This window comes from Triplophysa rosa, linkage group LG22, assembly GCF_024868665.1.
Source record: "Triplophysa rosa linkage group LG22, Trosa_1v2, whole genome shotgun sequence".
Lineage (NCBI taxonomy): Eukaryota > Metazoa > Chordata > Actinopteri > Cypriniformes > Nemacheilidae > Triplophysa > Triplophysa rosa.
This window is the reverse complement of record NC_079911.1, coordinates 20,077,715-20,093,899: the sequence shown is the minus strand read 5'-3', so window position 1 is coordinate 20,093,899 and position 16,185 is coordinate 20,077,715. Positions and strand designations below refer to the sequence as shown.

Below are 16,185 nucleotides of genomic sequence, written 5' to 3'. Positions count from 1 at the left end.
CTCTCTCTCTCTCTCTCTCTCTCTCCCTCTCTCTCTCTCTCTCTCTCTCTCTCTCTCTCTCTCTCTCTCCCTCTCCCCCTCTCTCTCTCGCTCTCAACCCTCCATGCTGTGATATTTGAGTTGAGAATGAATGTATTGATGTAACATGAAATGATCTTTTAGGTGTTTTTTGTTGGTGGTGTTTTTGAATCCTCTTGATGTCCAGCATGATGACCCGTGTGGTTGCTCATTATTTCTGTCTTATTTTACTAGACCATCTAGAGTTCCTGCAAATAACCCAATGTTTTCATCGAGCCACATCCCGCTGTTAAGACCCTACACTCGCTGTGATCTACTGTGATAGTCAAACCAGACCTAATAGGGAGCAACAAGTAGCTTTTACCATTAAAATTGCATGAGAAATTAATAGAAATGAATCTTAGCAGGAGGAGATCTAGTGAGTGACATGAAGATGAAAAGCCTGGGCTCAGGGATGTCTGTGAGACGAGAATAATCAAGGATGACTTTTGTTTGGTACAAAACAAGTGTGAGCTCTCTGTGTATACTATTGGCAACAGAAATGAATTTATCTGGACTCATCTGGAGAATGCTATGATATGTAAAGCGTATTTAAATTATTACATAATTATGGAAATATTGAGCGGGCCGGTTTTATTTCTGTTAGAAATAAGCGTTGGACTTGTGTCAGGGCTTTTCGGTCACATTCCTAGAGGTCCAAGTCCTACAAAGTTTAGCTCAAACCTGAATCAGACAGGTAAGAGCTAAACTCTGCAGCGATAGACTACTAAAACTAAAGCACACTTGACATTAGAAGTCTTTGTTGGCTGAATATGGGCTGTTGTAATAGTACATCGTTGTCAAGGTGTTTTGCTATTCTGTGTGCTTGCAAAACCGTTTCTAGGGTGTCTGTAATCCTGCCCTTTTCACTAATGGAAAATGTGCAAATGTTACGTTCAACGTTTTCCCTTTCGAATGCATTTTTCCATTGTGAAGCGGATAGGAATCCATTTATAACACACAGCAATGCTGCCACAGCCGTCCAGCGCAATAGTGGGAAAAAACGTCCCGTCTTGATTGTGCCAGACAAGCGTTGCTTTTCACCTTTCACTGCTGCCATTGTTCTCTCTCTGCACTAAAACATCTCTGTTTCGTCTCCATCTCTCCCAGACCACACGTGAGAGATCGTGTTGTGCATATTCGCAGATCGATGGCCATTGATGCTTTGACTTGTCTATGCGTTTCGTCCTGTCTAGGAAGACACGACTGCGTAATAAATCATGTGAAGCAATGGTAACACACGGGATGGAGATAAAAGTTGTGTTTATCAGAACAGGAGTGTTGTATCAGAGCATGTACACTGACTAACGCAGACGTCTGTACTGAAGAGTGTCTGTTCGACTCGAGTTTTGGGCTGATAATGTGATCGTTCCATCTTCTCTGTCCATGACACGTGAAGATTTATGGTCTGTGGTCTGTGAGTTTGCAGTGTAGTTTCTCTCACACTTTTCTAGGCTTTTTACTTCGCTGCTTGCTTGCTTGTTAGTGTGCTCCACTTTATAGCTGAATGTTTTACATGAGATCTTGAACTACATATGTCTGCGTCTGATGAATATTCTTATTGTTGAAGGAATAGATTTAGTTGTCATTTAGTCGCCCTTGTGTCTTTTCAACCCTGTTTGTCTGACTTGCTTTTATTGCACACAGATGGTGACATTGAAGAGCGTATTGATGTCTTTTAAATGCAAAGAGATTGCACAGTGACCTGAAGCTGTCAAGCTGCAAAAACACCATTTCATTTTGGCCGTGATACAGCCTTGGATGGCACATCTGTTTGTTTGTATTTTGCTTTTTATTGTTCATTTTGAAGCTTGACAGCCTCAGTCTGGACATTCTTCAAAATGTCTTCAGTTGTGTTCTACAAAGAAATGTCAGTCAAATGGGTTTGGAGTGATGTGAGGGTAAGTCAACGAATAACAAACGTACATTTTCAGCTGAAGTCGTTTGATGAATATTTATTAGTAGTATTACACAGATGTATTATCAGCACAAATATGTTGCATCAGCAGACAAACTAAAGCATCTCTCTGGTCAGCTGAGGCGAAAATGCCACCAATAGCCTTGATATCTCTGATGTGAGTCACTTGTTTGGAATACACAACCGGATGAGCAGTGTCTTCATTTCCTGTCCTGCCCCCCCTCCAAACCATCAATTATCATGCAGACTCCGCCCCTCTCATTATCCTCCGTTTTGGTTTCAACATGGACAAGCCAGAGCTGTCGATGGACACAGCACACCCTGTCCCTGAGCGCACATGTTATAAAACCGTCCCTCTATCTCTTCCATCTCTTTCAGACGGCTGCCTGTTGTTTATTTTGTGGCGACTCGTTGCTTTGATGCCGTTTGCAGCTTCTGTGGTTCTCCCTAATGTTCACATCTCCTTCCATGTTTTTGCTCCATCTACCCTCCTCCTCTATTCACATCTCTCTCTCTCTCTCTCTCTCGTTCCATCTGTCAGAGTTCTGGAATGGATGTGTTTGGGAGTTTTGTGTTGCCTAGCAACTGCGGTTGCTATGGGAACGCTGAAGATATCCCATGTTTGCTTGGCAACCGGGAAAACGAAATTAAAGGATGAATTAAAGGAGGAAATAGACGATTTCAGCGATAAATGGTTAGATATTAAACACAGATATGTTAATGTTAATTGCGCTCATCCTCTTCCTGTCATCCGGTTGGCAGCTCTGATTGGCCTGATTGATCAATGCCCATTAACGCTTTAGGTTTCACTTTCTGTGTTTAGATTGGTCGCATCAAATGCGGGTATGGCCCCATTTCCAATAGTAGTGTGATACATGCCTGAAAGGACAATAAATTGACGTGTGTTCTTGTAAGTGAGTCATATTGTGTGTGTGAGTGAGTGACGCGTAAGCATGCGTGTATATGTGCCAGCATTGCATTAATTGACAATTCTTTGATCCACCAGCCTGTGTTAATTGCTCTGGGATTTGGAGAATTAATTGGCCAGTCAATGTCATTATTTCCAGCCCACTTCTCTCTCTCTCTCTCTCTCTCTCTCAGGCCTGTGCTTTTATATAGACCAGAGCCGTTATGTTAACCTCTGGGGATAAACACTTTCTCGCGATGCTAAAGAGCTGCTCGTCTGTTCCTGTTGATGCCTGGACTGTTGGCTGGAGCTCTGTTCCAAAATCTGTTTTGCCGCCTATGTAGTAGGGGTGTCCCTGACTAAGGATTTACATAGTCAAATCAGAATTGTCACGTCTTGCCAGTCGCCGTGTGTGTGTGTGGGGACTGCACGAGGTGGTTAAGGATACAGCGCCAAGTGCAGCACAACATTGATGAAAAACAAAAAACAATCACACATTAATTTACAGAATTTGTTTAGAACAGAATATACCTTTATAATAAATAAAAAACAAAACAAGCCAGAATCAAGTCACAATGTGGAAAATAAACGTGTTTAGGCAAAATGTCTATGTAAATGTCATCATTTTCAAAACAAAGGCCACAAATAGTAAAATGAATGAACATTTTTCTTAAACATCACTTAACAATGCTGTGCCATACAATACTAGACCAGATCTCGCCTCAAAACTATTTTCAAAACTACTCGATAATAATGAATTATTTTTTACAAATGGCAATACATCACGTTCATTACCAATGAACTACCAATAAAGTGACTTTATTTACCGCATGTAAAGGAGGAATGCAATAAAGCATCTTACCATTTAAACAGTCAAAAAGTCCCTTTCCCCTTTTTTCCCTGCGCTCTCTTTCTCCGTCCTCCTGACACGCCACGCTTGTTTTCAGTGCAGAGAATAACAAGTTCCGAAAGTCACCGTGCTTGCTATATGCAGTGATTTTGGTTATTTTACTTGATTTTTTTGTATCATGCAGCGCAAAGTTTAGTCTAAGTAACGAACCACGTGCATTTACAGACAAAGTGTTTATTCATATTTATATGGCCAAACATTCAGTAAGTGACAAATGTTTGGAAACTGTGTACACATTCATTTGTGAGTGATCTGCGGGTGCGTGCGGAACGAGCTGCTTCTCTTTACTGGTCTCACAGCACAGAAGACGCGGAGAGACACGATGTGCACGCGTGTCTGCGTGCGTGTTTGTTTGGCACTTGGCGGGTCCAAAATGATTCCCTCCCAGTCCGTATCCGCAGATTGATCGGAGTATGACATCAGCCTATGACTTCAGTACGCCGATCGTCTCTGCAACGTTGCATGAAGTCAAACACACCTGATATTATCGGATATCGCCATGATTTTAAAGTCGATTATTGATCTTTTTTTTTAACACATCGCTCAGCCCTAGATGCCGCTAAATTTCAAACACTGGACCTTTAATCTCATAAGGACTGCTGTTAAAGGGACAGTTCACCCAAAAATAAAAATTCTGTAATCATCTACTCACCCTCAGATTGTTCCAAACCTGAATAAATTTCTTTGTTCTGGTAAAAAAGGGAAGAGTTTTAGAAGAATGTCAGTAACCAAAAAAATCTCATCCCCCATTTACTGCCATAGTAGGGAAAATAAATACTATGGAAGTCAATGGGGGATGAGATCTGTTTGGTTACTGACATTCTTCCAAATATCTTCCTTGGTGTTCATTAGAACAAATACATTTATACAGATTTGGAACGATACGAGGGTGAGTAAAGGATGACAGAATTTTCATTTGTTTGGGTGAACTGTGCCTTTAATCTGCACACAGTATTCTAGATCAATTACTTATCAAATTAAATTTGGGGTAAGATGCAGCCTCAGAGGAGATCTGTCTATACAGTAGACAGCAAGACAGCTTACTAAGCTTTGGAACAGAACCAAAAGCCATACTTGAGAACCAGCGATCAGCCGGTGCGGTGTCTGTATGATCTTTCAGATGAGTGACAGCGGTGTTCTATTATAAAAACACACTACTTGAGTGACTTAAACTTGATAACATCTTCAGTAGCGGCTAGATGAGATTCAAACATGTCCCGTTTCACCCCGAGCATCTTTGTTTTATCAGTCCCAATGTTCATCTCAAGAGTGTCTTGGCTTGATTCATGACCTGAATAATCCATTTGTTCCTGTTCCTCGTAGTGGCGTATATGGCGTGACTGCAGTCTTTTTCACAGAACCTTTGTCTCTTGGCCAGTCACCATGTTGTGTATTTCTCTAATGGTTTCGGCCTGTTTTCTCTTCTGTAGCTCTGCTGCTGTCTCTCGTCCCCCGGTCGCTTTTGGCCCGATGCCCGTGTGGGTTTTAACGTGCTGCGGGTTGTCGTGCAGTTATTTTCCCAGGGCCGTATCTGTGTATGTGTCTTTGCTCTATAATTGCTGTGTTTATTCTGGTCGTGTGACTCTTTGGTTGTTTTCTTACCACCGCTTTTAAAGAGTTCCTGTATGGTAGATCCCTGCTATACTCGGCGTCCTGTTGACTTTCGCTCCCAAAGTTTGAATAACTATTTCACCGAAGCCTTCGCGCTCTTGTCAGTGTGCACCTGAAGATGTTTGCATGTTTTACGCTGCTTTTCAAACGAAGCTTGTGACCTTACTTTTACACATGGCACTCACCCAGATTTGCCTGTCGACAGTTTTGAGATGACGGCCTGGCAAACTAGACATAGGTTCCAAAAGAAAGATCTTCTACAATGGAAACTTTAGGACATTTGTATTTCTGTGTTATGTATCTGCACTTCCTTTGAAACGCAGCTATGCTTGATGTTTCATCATTTAACGTGTTTGGATATGTTTTGTCACATGTCCAGTGTTCCGTGTCATCTTTTTATAAACCTGTTACAGTAGCATATAAGAGAAGTCAACATGAGGGTGTCAACATCAGTGATGAAGATAAAGACGACACGATAAATGTGATTTTAAGGCAACTTGCAAGATACAGTCACGATCAGTTGTGTATTTGAACTCTCACTGCATTAGGGCTGCAACAACTAATCAATAAAATCGATAATAATCGATAATGAAATTCATTGTCAACGAATTTCATTATCGATTAGTTGGTCTGTGACGTCACTTGCGAGCTGCGCAGTTATAAATCAAGCGCATCTTCTTCCCTTTTAAAATTACCATTTTAGATGTGTCTCTCCGTGCAGCATGAGCTGCGCAGTTTTAAAGTCAGATGGGGTTCTCCGTGGATGCGTCTCTTCGTGCAGCGTGAGATGCGCAGTTTAAAAGTCACACATGTCTCTCAGTGCAGCGCGAGGTGCGCAGTTTAAAAGTCACACTTGTCTCTCCGTGCAGCACGAGGTGCGCAGTTTAAAAGTCACACGTGTCTCTCCGTGCAGCGCGAGGTGCGCAGTTTAAAAGTCACACGTGTCTCTCCGTGCAGCGCGAGGTGCGCAGTTTAAAAGTCACACGTGTCTCTCCGTGCAGCATGAGCTGCGCAGTTTTAAAGTCAGATGGGGTTCTCCGTGGATGCGTCTCTTCGTGCAGCGTGAGATGCGCAGTTTAAAAGTCACACATGTCTCTCAGTGCAGCGCGAGGTGCGCAGTTTAAAAGTCACACTTGTCTCTCCGTGCAGCACGAGGTGCGCAGTTTAAAAGTCACACGTGTCTCTCCGTGCAGCGCGAGGTGCGCAGTTTAAAAGTCACACGTGTCTCTCCGTGCAGCGCGAGGTGCGCAGTTTAAAAGTCACACTGTCTCTCCGTGCAGCGCGAGGTGCGCAGTTTTAAAGTCACACGTGTCTCTCCGTGCAGCGCGAGGTGCGCAGTTTTAAAGTCACACGTGTCTCTCGTGCAGCGCGAGGTGCGCAGTTTTAAAGTCACACGTGTCTCTCCGTGCAGCGCGAGGTGCGCAGTTTTAAAGTCACACGTGTCTCTCCGTGCAGCGCGAGGTGCGCAGTTTTAAAGTCACACGTGTCTCTCCGTGCAGCGCGAGGTACGCAGTTTTAAAGTCACACGTGTCTCTCCGTGCGCGCGAGGTGCGCAGTTTTAAAGTCACACTGTCTCTCCGTGCAGCGCGAGGTGCGCAGTTTTAAAGTCACACGTGTCTCTCCGTGCAGCGCGAGGTGCGCAGTTTTAAAGTCACACGTGTCTCTCCGTGCAGCGCGAGGTGCGCAGTTTTAAAGTCACACGTGTCTCTTCGTGCAGCGCGAGGTGCGCAGTTTTAAAGTCACACGTGTCTCTCCGTGCAGCGCGAGGTGCGCAGTTTTAAAGTCACACGTGTCTCTCCGTGCAGCGCGAGGTGCGCAGTTTTAAAGTCACACGTGTCTCTCCGTGCAGCGCGAGGTGCGCAGTTTTAAAGTCACACGTGTCTCTCGTGCAGCGCGAGGTGCGCAGTTTTAAAGTCACACGTGTCTCTCCGTGCAGCGCGAGGTGCGCAGTTTTAAAGTCACACGTGTCTCTCCGTGCAGCGCGAGGTGCGCAGTTTTAAAGTCACACGTGTCTCTCCGTGCAGCGCGAGGTGCGCAGTTTTAAAGTCACACGTGTCTCTCCGTGCAGCGCGAGGTGCGCAGTTTTAAAGTCACACGTGTCTCTCCGTGCAGCGCGAGGTGCGCAGTTTTAAAGTCACACGTGTCTCTCCGTGCAGCGCGAGGTGCGCAGTTTTAAAGTCACACGTGTCTCTCTCGTGCAGCGCGAGGTGCGCAGTTTTAAAGTCACACGTGTCTCTCCGTGCAGCGCGAGGTGCGCAGTTTTAAAGTCACACGTGTCTCTCCGTGCAGCGCGAGGTGCGCAGTTTTAAAGTCACACGTGTCTCTCCGTGCAGCGCGAGAGTGCGCAGTTTAAAAGTCACACTGTCTCTCCGTGCAGCGCGAGGTGCGCAGTTTAAAGTCACACTGTCTCTCCGTGCAGCGCGAGTGCGCAGTTTAAAAGTCACACTGTCTCTCCGTGCAGCACGAGGTGCGCAGTTTTAAAAGTCACACGTGTCTCTCCTGCAGCACAGGTGCGCAGTTTTAAAGTCATGTCTCTCCGTGCAGCGCGAGGTGCGCAGTTTAAAAGTCACACTTGTCTCTCCGTGCAGCACGAGATGCGCAGTTTAAAAGTCACACTTGTCTCTCCGTGCAGCACGAGGTGCGCAGTTTTAAAGTCAGGCGTGTTTTGCATGCATCTCTTCAAGCTGCGCAGTTTTAAAGTTTAAAGGGGAGAGGTGTTTTAAATGACAAAATTAAAGATTATATTAGTAAAACCCAATTTGTGGCGTTTGCATTTTGCAAAGTACATAATAGGCTAAATACCCTGATTTGGTGGTTTATTTAGTTCAGAGGTGGGTAACGAAGTACATTTACTTGAGTACTGTACTTAAGTACACTTTTTGAGTATTTGTACTTAAGTATTACTTTTTCTGTTTACTTTTTACTGTACTTCACTACATTTGAATGACAAATATCTCACTTTTCATGGCACAAAGAAATGATTTCCTTGGCTGACCCTCCCCTCGCTCCCACGTTTGGGAGAGACTATTGTCAGTTGCTTCTAATATGACACACATGAATCAACTCACCAGGTGTGTTAATTATGGAGACATTCACAACATTTTGGGAGAAGGCTAATGAGTTCAGTTGTCTATACTTTTCCCATATCTGATTTACTTATTATAAGCAAAAGATGTAATTACATTTATATCCGATTAATCGATCAATCGAAAAAATAATCGCCCAACTAATCGATTATCAAAATAATCGTTAGTTGCAGCCCTACACTGCACGCTTTACTATTTTGTTTTCATTTGATCTGTTTTTTTTCAACACATGGTGTGCTAGCTGACCTCTTACTGTATCTATTCATCAGTATAATATAATATAAAGCAGTCCACTGCTCCAGTTTGGCTGCGGCACAGCTCGACGTGTGCACCGCCTGTTAGACTGATTCATCACACAGTCATGATGCTTAAGACTTAAGAACCCGAACAGAAGCTCTGGCTGCCATCTCCATGCTTCGTTTTTCTTCATCGGGACGCCCACTTTCCATTCGGCCAGCTCAGGGTGTGAAAACTCACCATTCAAGAGCAAACGGCATTTCATTCCCCTTCCCAAGCTGTGCTGTTAATGATAATAAATATGCAGAGGAAGGTTTGTGTGTGACAGTGATGAAGTTTCTGTGTGTGGGCAGTGTGGTTTGTGCTGTGTTGCACGCTCTTCTCTGATCGAACACTTCCGGGTGGCTGGTATAGAACGTTTCATGGGGTCGCACGCACCTGGACTGCAGTTAACTTTGTGTTTGGCTAGTGTCTAATAATAGAACTATTTATATTTGATTTCATTTATGTTAATATTATTTTATTGTATAATAATTGTATTAAATAAACTACTCATTGAATTTTGTTGTATGTTCATTTTATTAAATAAACAATTTGTTTCCTGTAGTTTGGTTGTAATTAAAGGGGTGATATGACACGGCTAAAAGGAATATTATGGTTTGTTTTAGATGTAACACACTGTGTAAACAGGATTTAAGGTTGATAAACGCTGTATTCTCCACACACCGTGCATGTTTGTATCTCCTCTTTGCTCCGCCTCTCTGAAACACGCTGATTTTTGACAAAGCTCATGGCTCTGAAAAGCGAGGTGTGCTGTGATTGGTCAGTTCACCAGTGTGTAGTGATTGGTGGAATACTGCAAGCGTGTGAGGGAAATGTAACGCCTCTGACCATATTTGGAACATCAGGTTCCTCTTCAGTTGTACTGACAGGTACGCCCACCTTACTTGCATCTACATTTGGGCGGTCTTAGTCAAATCAGACCACCAACTGATGTAGATTTGTGGGGGTGTGGTTACACGAGGTGTTTCGGGCAGGTCTGGTGAGCATTCGCTCTTACATAGAATGACTCTTTTGTTCCCACACTTTAATTTCTGCAATTTTACACGTCTAATACACGCATGGGTAACTTATAACACACCAAAGACACAGAAAAACACGTGTTCGCCATATGACCCCTTTAAAGAAATCTTATCGTACATTGACATTAGGGTTTTAGATCATGGGTCAAATGATAATCACGATTATCGCTTTGCGATGATTTTCCGATCTTATCGGGAGTTCTGTGCTTGCTTTTAAAACATTATTATCGCAACGATTATGCTCCGTTAATTGTGGGAAGCATAAATTGTTATCACGATTAAAATTCGATTAATCGTGCAGCCCTAATTGACATCTAGTGGTTGAGCTTGGTATCACAGTCTAAATAAAACAAAACGGAGAGACAAGTTTAGCCTAGTAACGCTTCTTCTCGGTTTCTTTTGCTTGTTATCAGAAATAATCTACAGGCACTCTATTGTTAGGTTTGTTTATGTTGTCACTTTGAAACTGTCTAAAGATGTTTGGTTTTGTCAAACAGTGATGGTGAGATGAGATATGGCAGCCCGTAGGTTTATATCTAGGTCTGCATGGAACCTGCCCACAAAATTCATTGGAAAGCGGTGCTGTGTTTGTGTCAGAAAGTGGTTTTAAATGACGTGAGGGTAAATAGATGACAACATTTTTTTTTTAAGGTGAACTGTCCCTTCAAATTATTGGAAGATTTCAGACATTCTGCGTTACTTACAGTAATATGCTTGTGTAGAATAGCTGTTTGATTTGGTGCAAATGACAAAAAAGATGTGAAGGATAATAGGGGTCAGCGTTGTTCTCGTATTGTCCTTTTTTTATTTACAACCAGCACAAAGAATCACAGCAATTCCTAACGTGACTAATTCATATGGAGTCATACGATTATTAAAACAAATCAACAATGAAGCCCCGTCCCTAAACATAACTGTACACACATTCATATAAATGAGTCAGCTCATAAAACAGTTACGATCGACACATTCACAGTGTAATTATTCAGAGAGGCTCTCATTGGATTTCTACTGGATTAGGGTGCTGATGGGTTTGTGATTGAGTGACAGATATGATGTGTTTGGAGAATCAGAGCTGTAACCCCACCTGTACTCGCCCTCCAGTGAGAATCCTGCAATCACAGAGAGAGATCGCTTTGTGAATTCAAAGTGCGATTAAGGGTAATCCATTAACTCAGTGACGTAAACTGTAAAGAGTAGGAATATCAACAGCTCGATTTTATTTTTATCTGTCGCTCCCGTTCACCTAAATGCCAGTGGGTTTAGAAAAAACCTCACCATCTCCGATGAAAGCATGATGAGACCTTTAACCTTCAGTGTGGTGCTAGCTTTTTTTATTATCTGAATATATGATGATTGTATTAATATTCAGTTGACGTACACGTGGAGATATGTTTGTATTGGCAATTTATATCCTTCATTTATGGACTCGTATGACCCCTCGTGCACCACGTTTATTTAAATAAACCAATCGGATCAATATGATGTCAATGAGATCCAGTGCCGTGTCATCTCCAGCAGGGTTTCTGCTTGTCTCTGGTGTGGTTTAGTTGTGGATTTGTGACTGTAAACAGCAGACAGCAGGAAAGGTAGGATGCGTGCCTGACAGATAACAGAAGGGAGGAAGAAGACGGCGGGGAAGATACTGACAAGAGAAGAAAACTGGATCTGGTTATTGGTGTTTCTGTGGCAAGCGTTGTTATTCTTCATACTTTGAGTTTTCATTTGAAATAAGCAGGTGGTAAAGAAATGGTACAAAATTATGTCTTTTTTTGCTTTTTAATCTCGTGAAAGATAATCCCACTGTGATCCAATTAGTGCTTGCATTAGCCTCCTATTTTAACAGCGGTAATCGTCTGGCAGTAATGTTGTTTTTCCTCTGAAACTGTCCTGCTAAGCCTGTATCATCACCGCTAGAACAGCGTTTCTTCTTTCCCTGGACGTCCTGTTCATCTGTAATCTCATCTGTTTTCATCACTCACACGGGTAGCGTCCCTTCTTCACACCTTCAGATTCCGTTTCACGCTCTGACTTTTGCCCTGTGTTTGTCCGTGCGCTTCACCAATCAGATTTTCAGATGAGCAGAAGTCATTAGCTGCGCTTCGGCCCTTCACTGTGCCTCTTTCCATCAGATTAAGGCCTGGTATTGTTGCTATGGGAACAGCCTCATCTTTGCTGCCTGTGCTGATCTTTTCCCTCTGTGTCACATCGACACCACGCAAGGGTCGGTTGATGTCTGTAACTTTTAGAATGAAATTGGCCAGAGATGAAAATCATTTCAAAGACAAGGTGATTGATGCTAGCAGCAAAAGGTCAAGGCGGCTGGCCGACGGATGATTTTTTGAATTAGAAGAGTGGCGTCTATCCTGTGGTTACGGGTAATCCTTTTAACGGTAACTAATCTGCAGTCCACAGGTTAGGCCGTTGTTGTTATCATGTCTCTCATCCGTGAAGAGTGTTCACTGTCAGCGCTGTACTGGGATCAGGAAGTCATGACTGAGGGCAGAACCCTATCAACACGGTTCCAGTCAACCCCGTTTGGGCCCTGTAGAATCAAAAGCAGATTATAAAAATGATTTCGACTGTTTTATGATGACATTAAAGGTACAGTTTGTAACAATTTTGCTGTAAAATATCCCAAAATTAGTAGGCCGGTGTTATATATTTTTTTCAGTTGAGTACTTACAATATCTCAAATGCTTCCAACTACGTGTAAATCGTGAGAAAATGGCTATTTTAAACAGTGACACGGGCCTGGCAGTCACCTGTCAATGGCGTCATATCCGCGTTACCCTTTCTTACCGCCATTACTGACGTAGAAACATGGGATTAACATGATTTCTCCTTCACATCTGATTGATGGCCATCGGCGGTGGAGTTGACGACAACAGATCCCATCATTCCACGCTCCTGTGCAGCGTCATCATCAAGCTACGCCATTGTTGTTGTTTTGAATGTGCGCCCTCTAGTGGCGGATTTTACAAACTGTGGTTTTAACTGCCCATATCATAATGAGTTGTGATGTTTTAATTTTGTTTAAGATTTTTAATTTTTTAGCTAATTTTCCTTCGATTCTCCTCTCACAGAGGGCAGCAAAACGCCTTTATTTTTAAATTTATCCTATTAATACTAGACAATGATTCTCACTGGTGTAATGAACACATCCTGATCTCATGTCTGTGAAATAATAGCCATCGATTTGCTTAGGGAAATAGTGGCATTACTTCCCTTTATAAAGCAAACCGTGTTCTATTTATTCGTGGTTTTGCAGCTGTCACTTTATAATGTGCTATGGTTGTGCTACTGTTTGTCTTTGCATGAATGCCTGTCGTGAACTTACACATCAATATAACTGCTTTTGTATTTGGTTTTGAAGCAATATACTGTATGTCCTTCCAAATTCAATATTTAAATATCTATATATATATATATGAAGTCCTCCATCAGTCATTCTTTGCACTTTATCTAACCGTTCTCCTTTCTTCCTTCCCCGTGTCATCCAGGCTTCCTCTTGTTCAAGGATTTCTGCATGAACGAGATTGATGAAGCCGTCCCACAGCTGAAGTTTTACGAGGAGGTAAAATTGATTTCGCTTTGCAAAACGATTAAAGCGTTGGATTGTCTGTGTCTTGCAGGCGTCCCGTATTCGGCTGTATCGGGGACAGTTCGTTTTTTTATGAAACGTTACCCAAGTCTTTTGTGTTTGACCCGACTTTCTTTGTGCATGTTGGTTATGATCCATAATAACACGCTTCAGTCGAGCGCTCACCAGCGGTTTTGTTCCTCATCCATTGACCAAACGAACACAGTGCGTTCGGTTCGAGATCGCGGGATTGCGTCTCAGATGATCTCGTTTTGTCCCCTTCAGATTAAAGAGTATGAAAAGTTGGACTCTGAGGAGGAGAGGCTGACTCGCAGTCGACAGATTTACGACGTCTACATAATGAAGGAGCTTCTGTCGTGTTCACACGTAAGCTCAAATCAGTCTTTTAAACAACGACTTTGTTATTTCATGTGCTTGTGACAAATGCTATTCATGCAACCAAGTTCTGTAACCTTGCTGGCTGGAGGCAAAGCATTATGGGTATTCAATGGAGGTGCCATTCAATGAAGGCGCATTAGTCCCTGCCTGTCGCAAGTCTTCATCTTGAGCTTTTCAGAAACAGGAAGGCTGAACACAACACAATGGCCTTTAGGACACTCAAGGTCTGTGTTGTTAAGTCACAGCTGTGTTTTGATAACCAGGACCTGAGCTCAAAACGTTCACGTCAATGTGTAACGTTTAACAAGGGGAAACCATTGTTGCTGTGTGACCTCTCTTATCAGCCAGCGTCACTTCATCTACCTTCCTCTCTCACAGCCCTTCTCAAAGAAAGCAGTTGACCATGTCCAGACTCACCTAGCAAAGAAACAAGTTCCTCCAAATCTCTTTCAGGTGAGTCCAACACCACACCAAATAAAATCCAACCTGTTTTTCCAGGTGGCTTTAGTGGATGGAACACAATAGAAGTGAATTTGTGTTTGATGGATTTCTTTTGTTTTTAGCCATACATTGTTGAAATCTGCGACAGTCTTCGAGGAATGATGTTTCAGAAGTATATAGAAAGGTGAGGCAAATGGTTCCCAAAGAATATTATACATCTCTTTTTTTTGTGGTTGATTTAAATGTCTTAAAACATTTTGTCTTGCTCTGTAGTGACAAGTTCACTCGTTTCTGTCAGTGGAAGAATGTAGAGCTCAACATCCATGTGAGTCTTTTTATACATTTTCATTTTTTGGGGTTAAATCTCACTACAAACCTCATGTTGAATCTAATGAATGCTTAAATGTAAACGCCAATTGCTTCAAATGTCTTGCCGTGTTTCAGCTGATTAAGAATACAAAGAAGAAATGTTTTTAAACACGTTCTGCATTAACATTGCTTTCATGACACATTGTTTAGATAAACATCATTATTTATGCAAATACATATGGATTTGATTTTAAAGTGATACATGCCCTTGTCTTTTCTTTGTTTTACCGTTTCACTTGTCCGTAATCAGCTTCTAGACAATTTAAAGTAAATGAATCAAAGACGTGTATGGATTACTAGACGTAAATAAATAAAAACAATGTCTTTCATTTGATCTAATCGTGCTCCACTGGTGCTTCTCTCACTTCTAGTTGACGATGAATGATTTCAGCGTGCATCGAATCATCGGCAGAGGAGGTTTTGGAGAGGTGTATGGATGCAGAAAGGCTGACACGGGGAAAATGTAGGTTGTGCGTTGAAGAAGCAGAAAATTCATCACATTTTGTGTTGGGATAGAAGGCTCTGCTCACTGCGTGTTTCTTAGGTATGCCATGAAGTGTTTGGATAAGAAACGGATCAAAATGAAACAGGGTGAAACGCTGGCGCTCAATGAGAGAATCATGCTGTCATTGGTCAGCACAGGGGTGCGTGACGTCTACACCTCAGGTGTCACAATACTTAATCTAAACCAAACATCACTCTAGTTCTCATTTTACTCTCTCTCTCTCTCTCTCTGCAGGACTGCCCTTTCATAGTGTGTATGACGTATGCCTTCCACACCCCGGATAAACTGTGTTTCATTCTGGACTTGATGAACGGTGAGAACTAAAGCCTTTTAACATCACATTATCATTTAAATAACGCCATGGAAGTTTAAGATTCTTGCACAGAGACGCATTCACAGAGATGACTTGAGGTTTTAAAGTCTTTTTTTGTGCCTGAAACCCGTGAACCGTTTTTCCCCTCCTTTACAAGGCTAATCTTCTGCTTTCGTCTATAACTTAATGTCAGCCCGAATGAGGCGGAGCTTCCTCTTCAAACACACTCACACTTCCTGTTTCTGTGCTGTACTTCTCTGAACGTCCTTGTGAATTTGTGAAACTATCACATCACCCACACAGTTCTTCAAGAATCATAGAATCACCTCAGCAGATGCATTGATGTTTCCAGTAATAGCCCGGAGTGATGAAGCGATGAACGTTTTTCCCAGAACTGACAGACGTTCATTCGCTGTAATGAGCTTCTTTGAAGCCCTTTTACATCCTTCATAAACAATAACACTAAATCTACGATATCACGCATGTTTTAAACGGAATGTGTATGTTTGATAGTGATCAGTTTTGTTTTGTTTTCAGGTGGAGATCTCCACTATCATCTGTCTCAGCACGGGGTCTTCAGTGAGAAGGATATGCGCTTTTATGCCGCAGAGATCATCCTGGGCCTCGAGCACATGCACAATCGATTTGTCGTCTACAGAGACCTCAAGGTACAGCATCTGCCGTCCGTTTGTCTGCCGCATTCTTCAGACGGGATGGTTTGTTCTTTCTGTCACTGGAAAACTTGTTGATCTCTGCTCGCACCTCAT

The 16,185-nt window shown here is 42.6% G+C and overlaps 1 protein-coding gene across 1 annotated transcript in view; it reads left to right on the top strand.

The window, feature by feature from the left end:
- The window catches only part of grk3 (G protein-coupled receptor kinase 3), a 45,368-nt gene that overhangs the window by 15,478 nt on the left and 13,705 nt on the right, over positions 1 to 16,185 (top strand). The window contains exons 3-11 of the mRNA XM_057320328.1: positions 13,312 to 13,385; positions 13,677 to 13,778; positions 14,169 to 14,243; positions 14,354 to 14,415; positions 14,505 to 14,556; positions 14,972 to 15,063; positions 15,145 to 15,244; positions 15,340 to 15,418; positions 15,956 to 16,086. Coding sequence (XP_057176311.1) covers positions 13,312 to 13,385; positions 13,677 to 13,778; positions 14,169 to 14,243; positions 14,354 to 14,415; positions 14,505 to 14,556; positions 14,972 to 15,063; positions 15,145 to 15,244; positions 15,340 to 15,418; positions 15,956 to 16,086 — 767 coding nt within the window. The remainder of the gene's footprint in view (positions 1 to 13,311; positions 13,386 to 13,676; positions 13,779 to 14,168; positions 14,244 to 14,353; positions 14,416 to 14,504; positions 14,557 to 14,971; positions 15,064 to 15,144; positions 15,245 to 15,339; positions 15,419 to 15,955; positions 16,087 to 16,185) is intronic.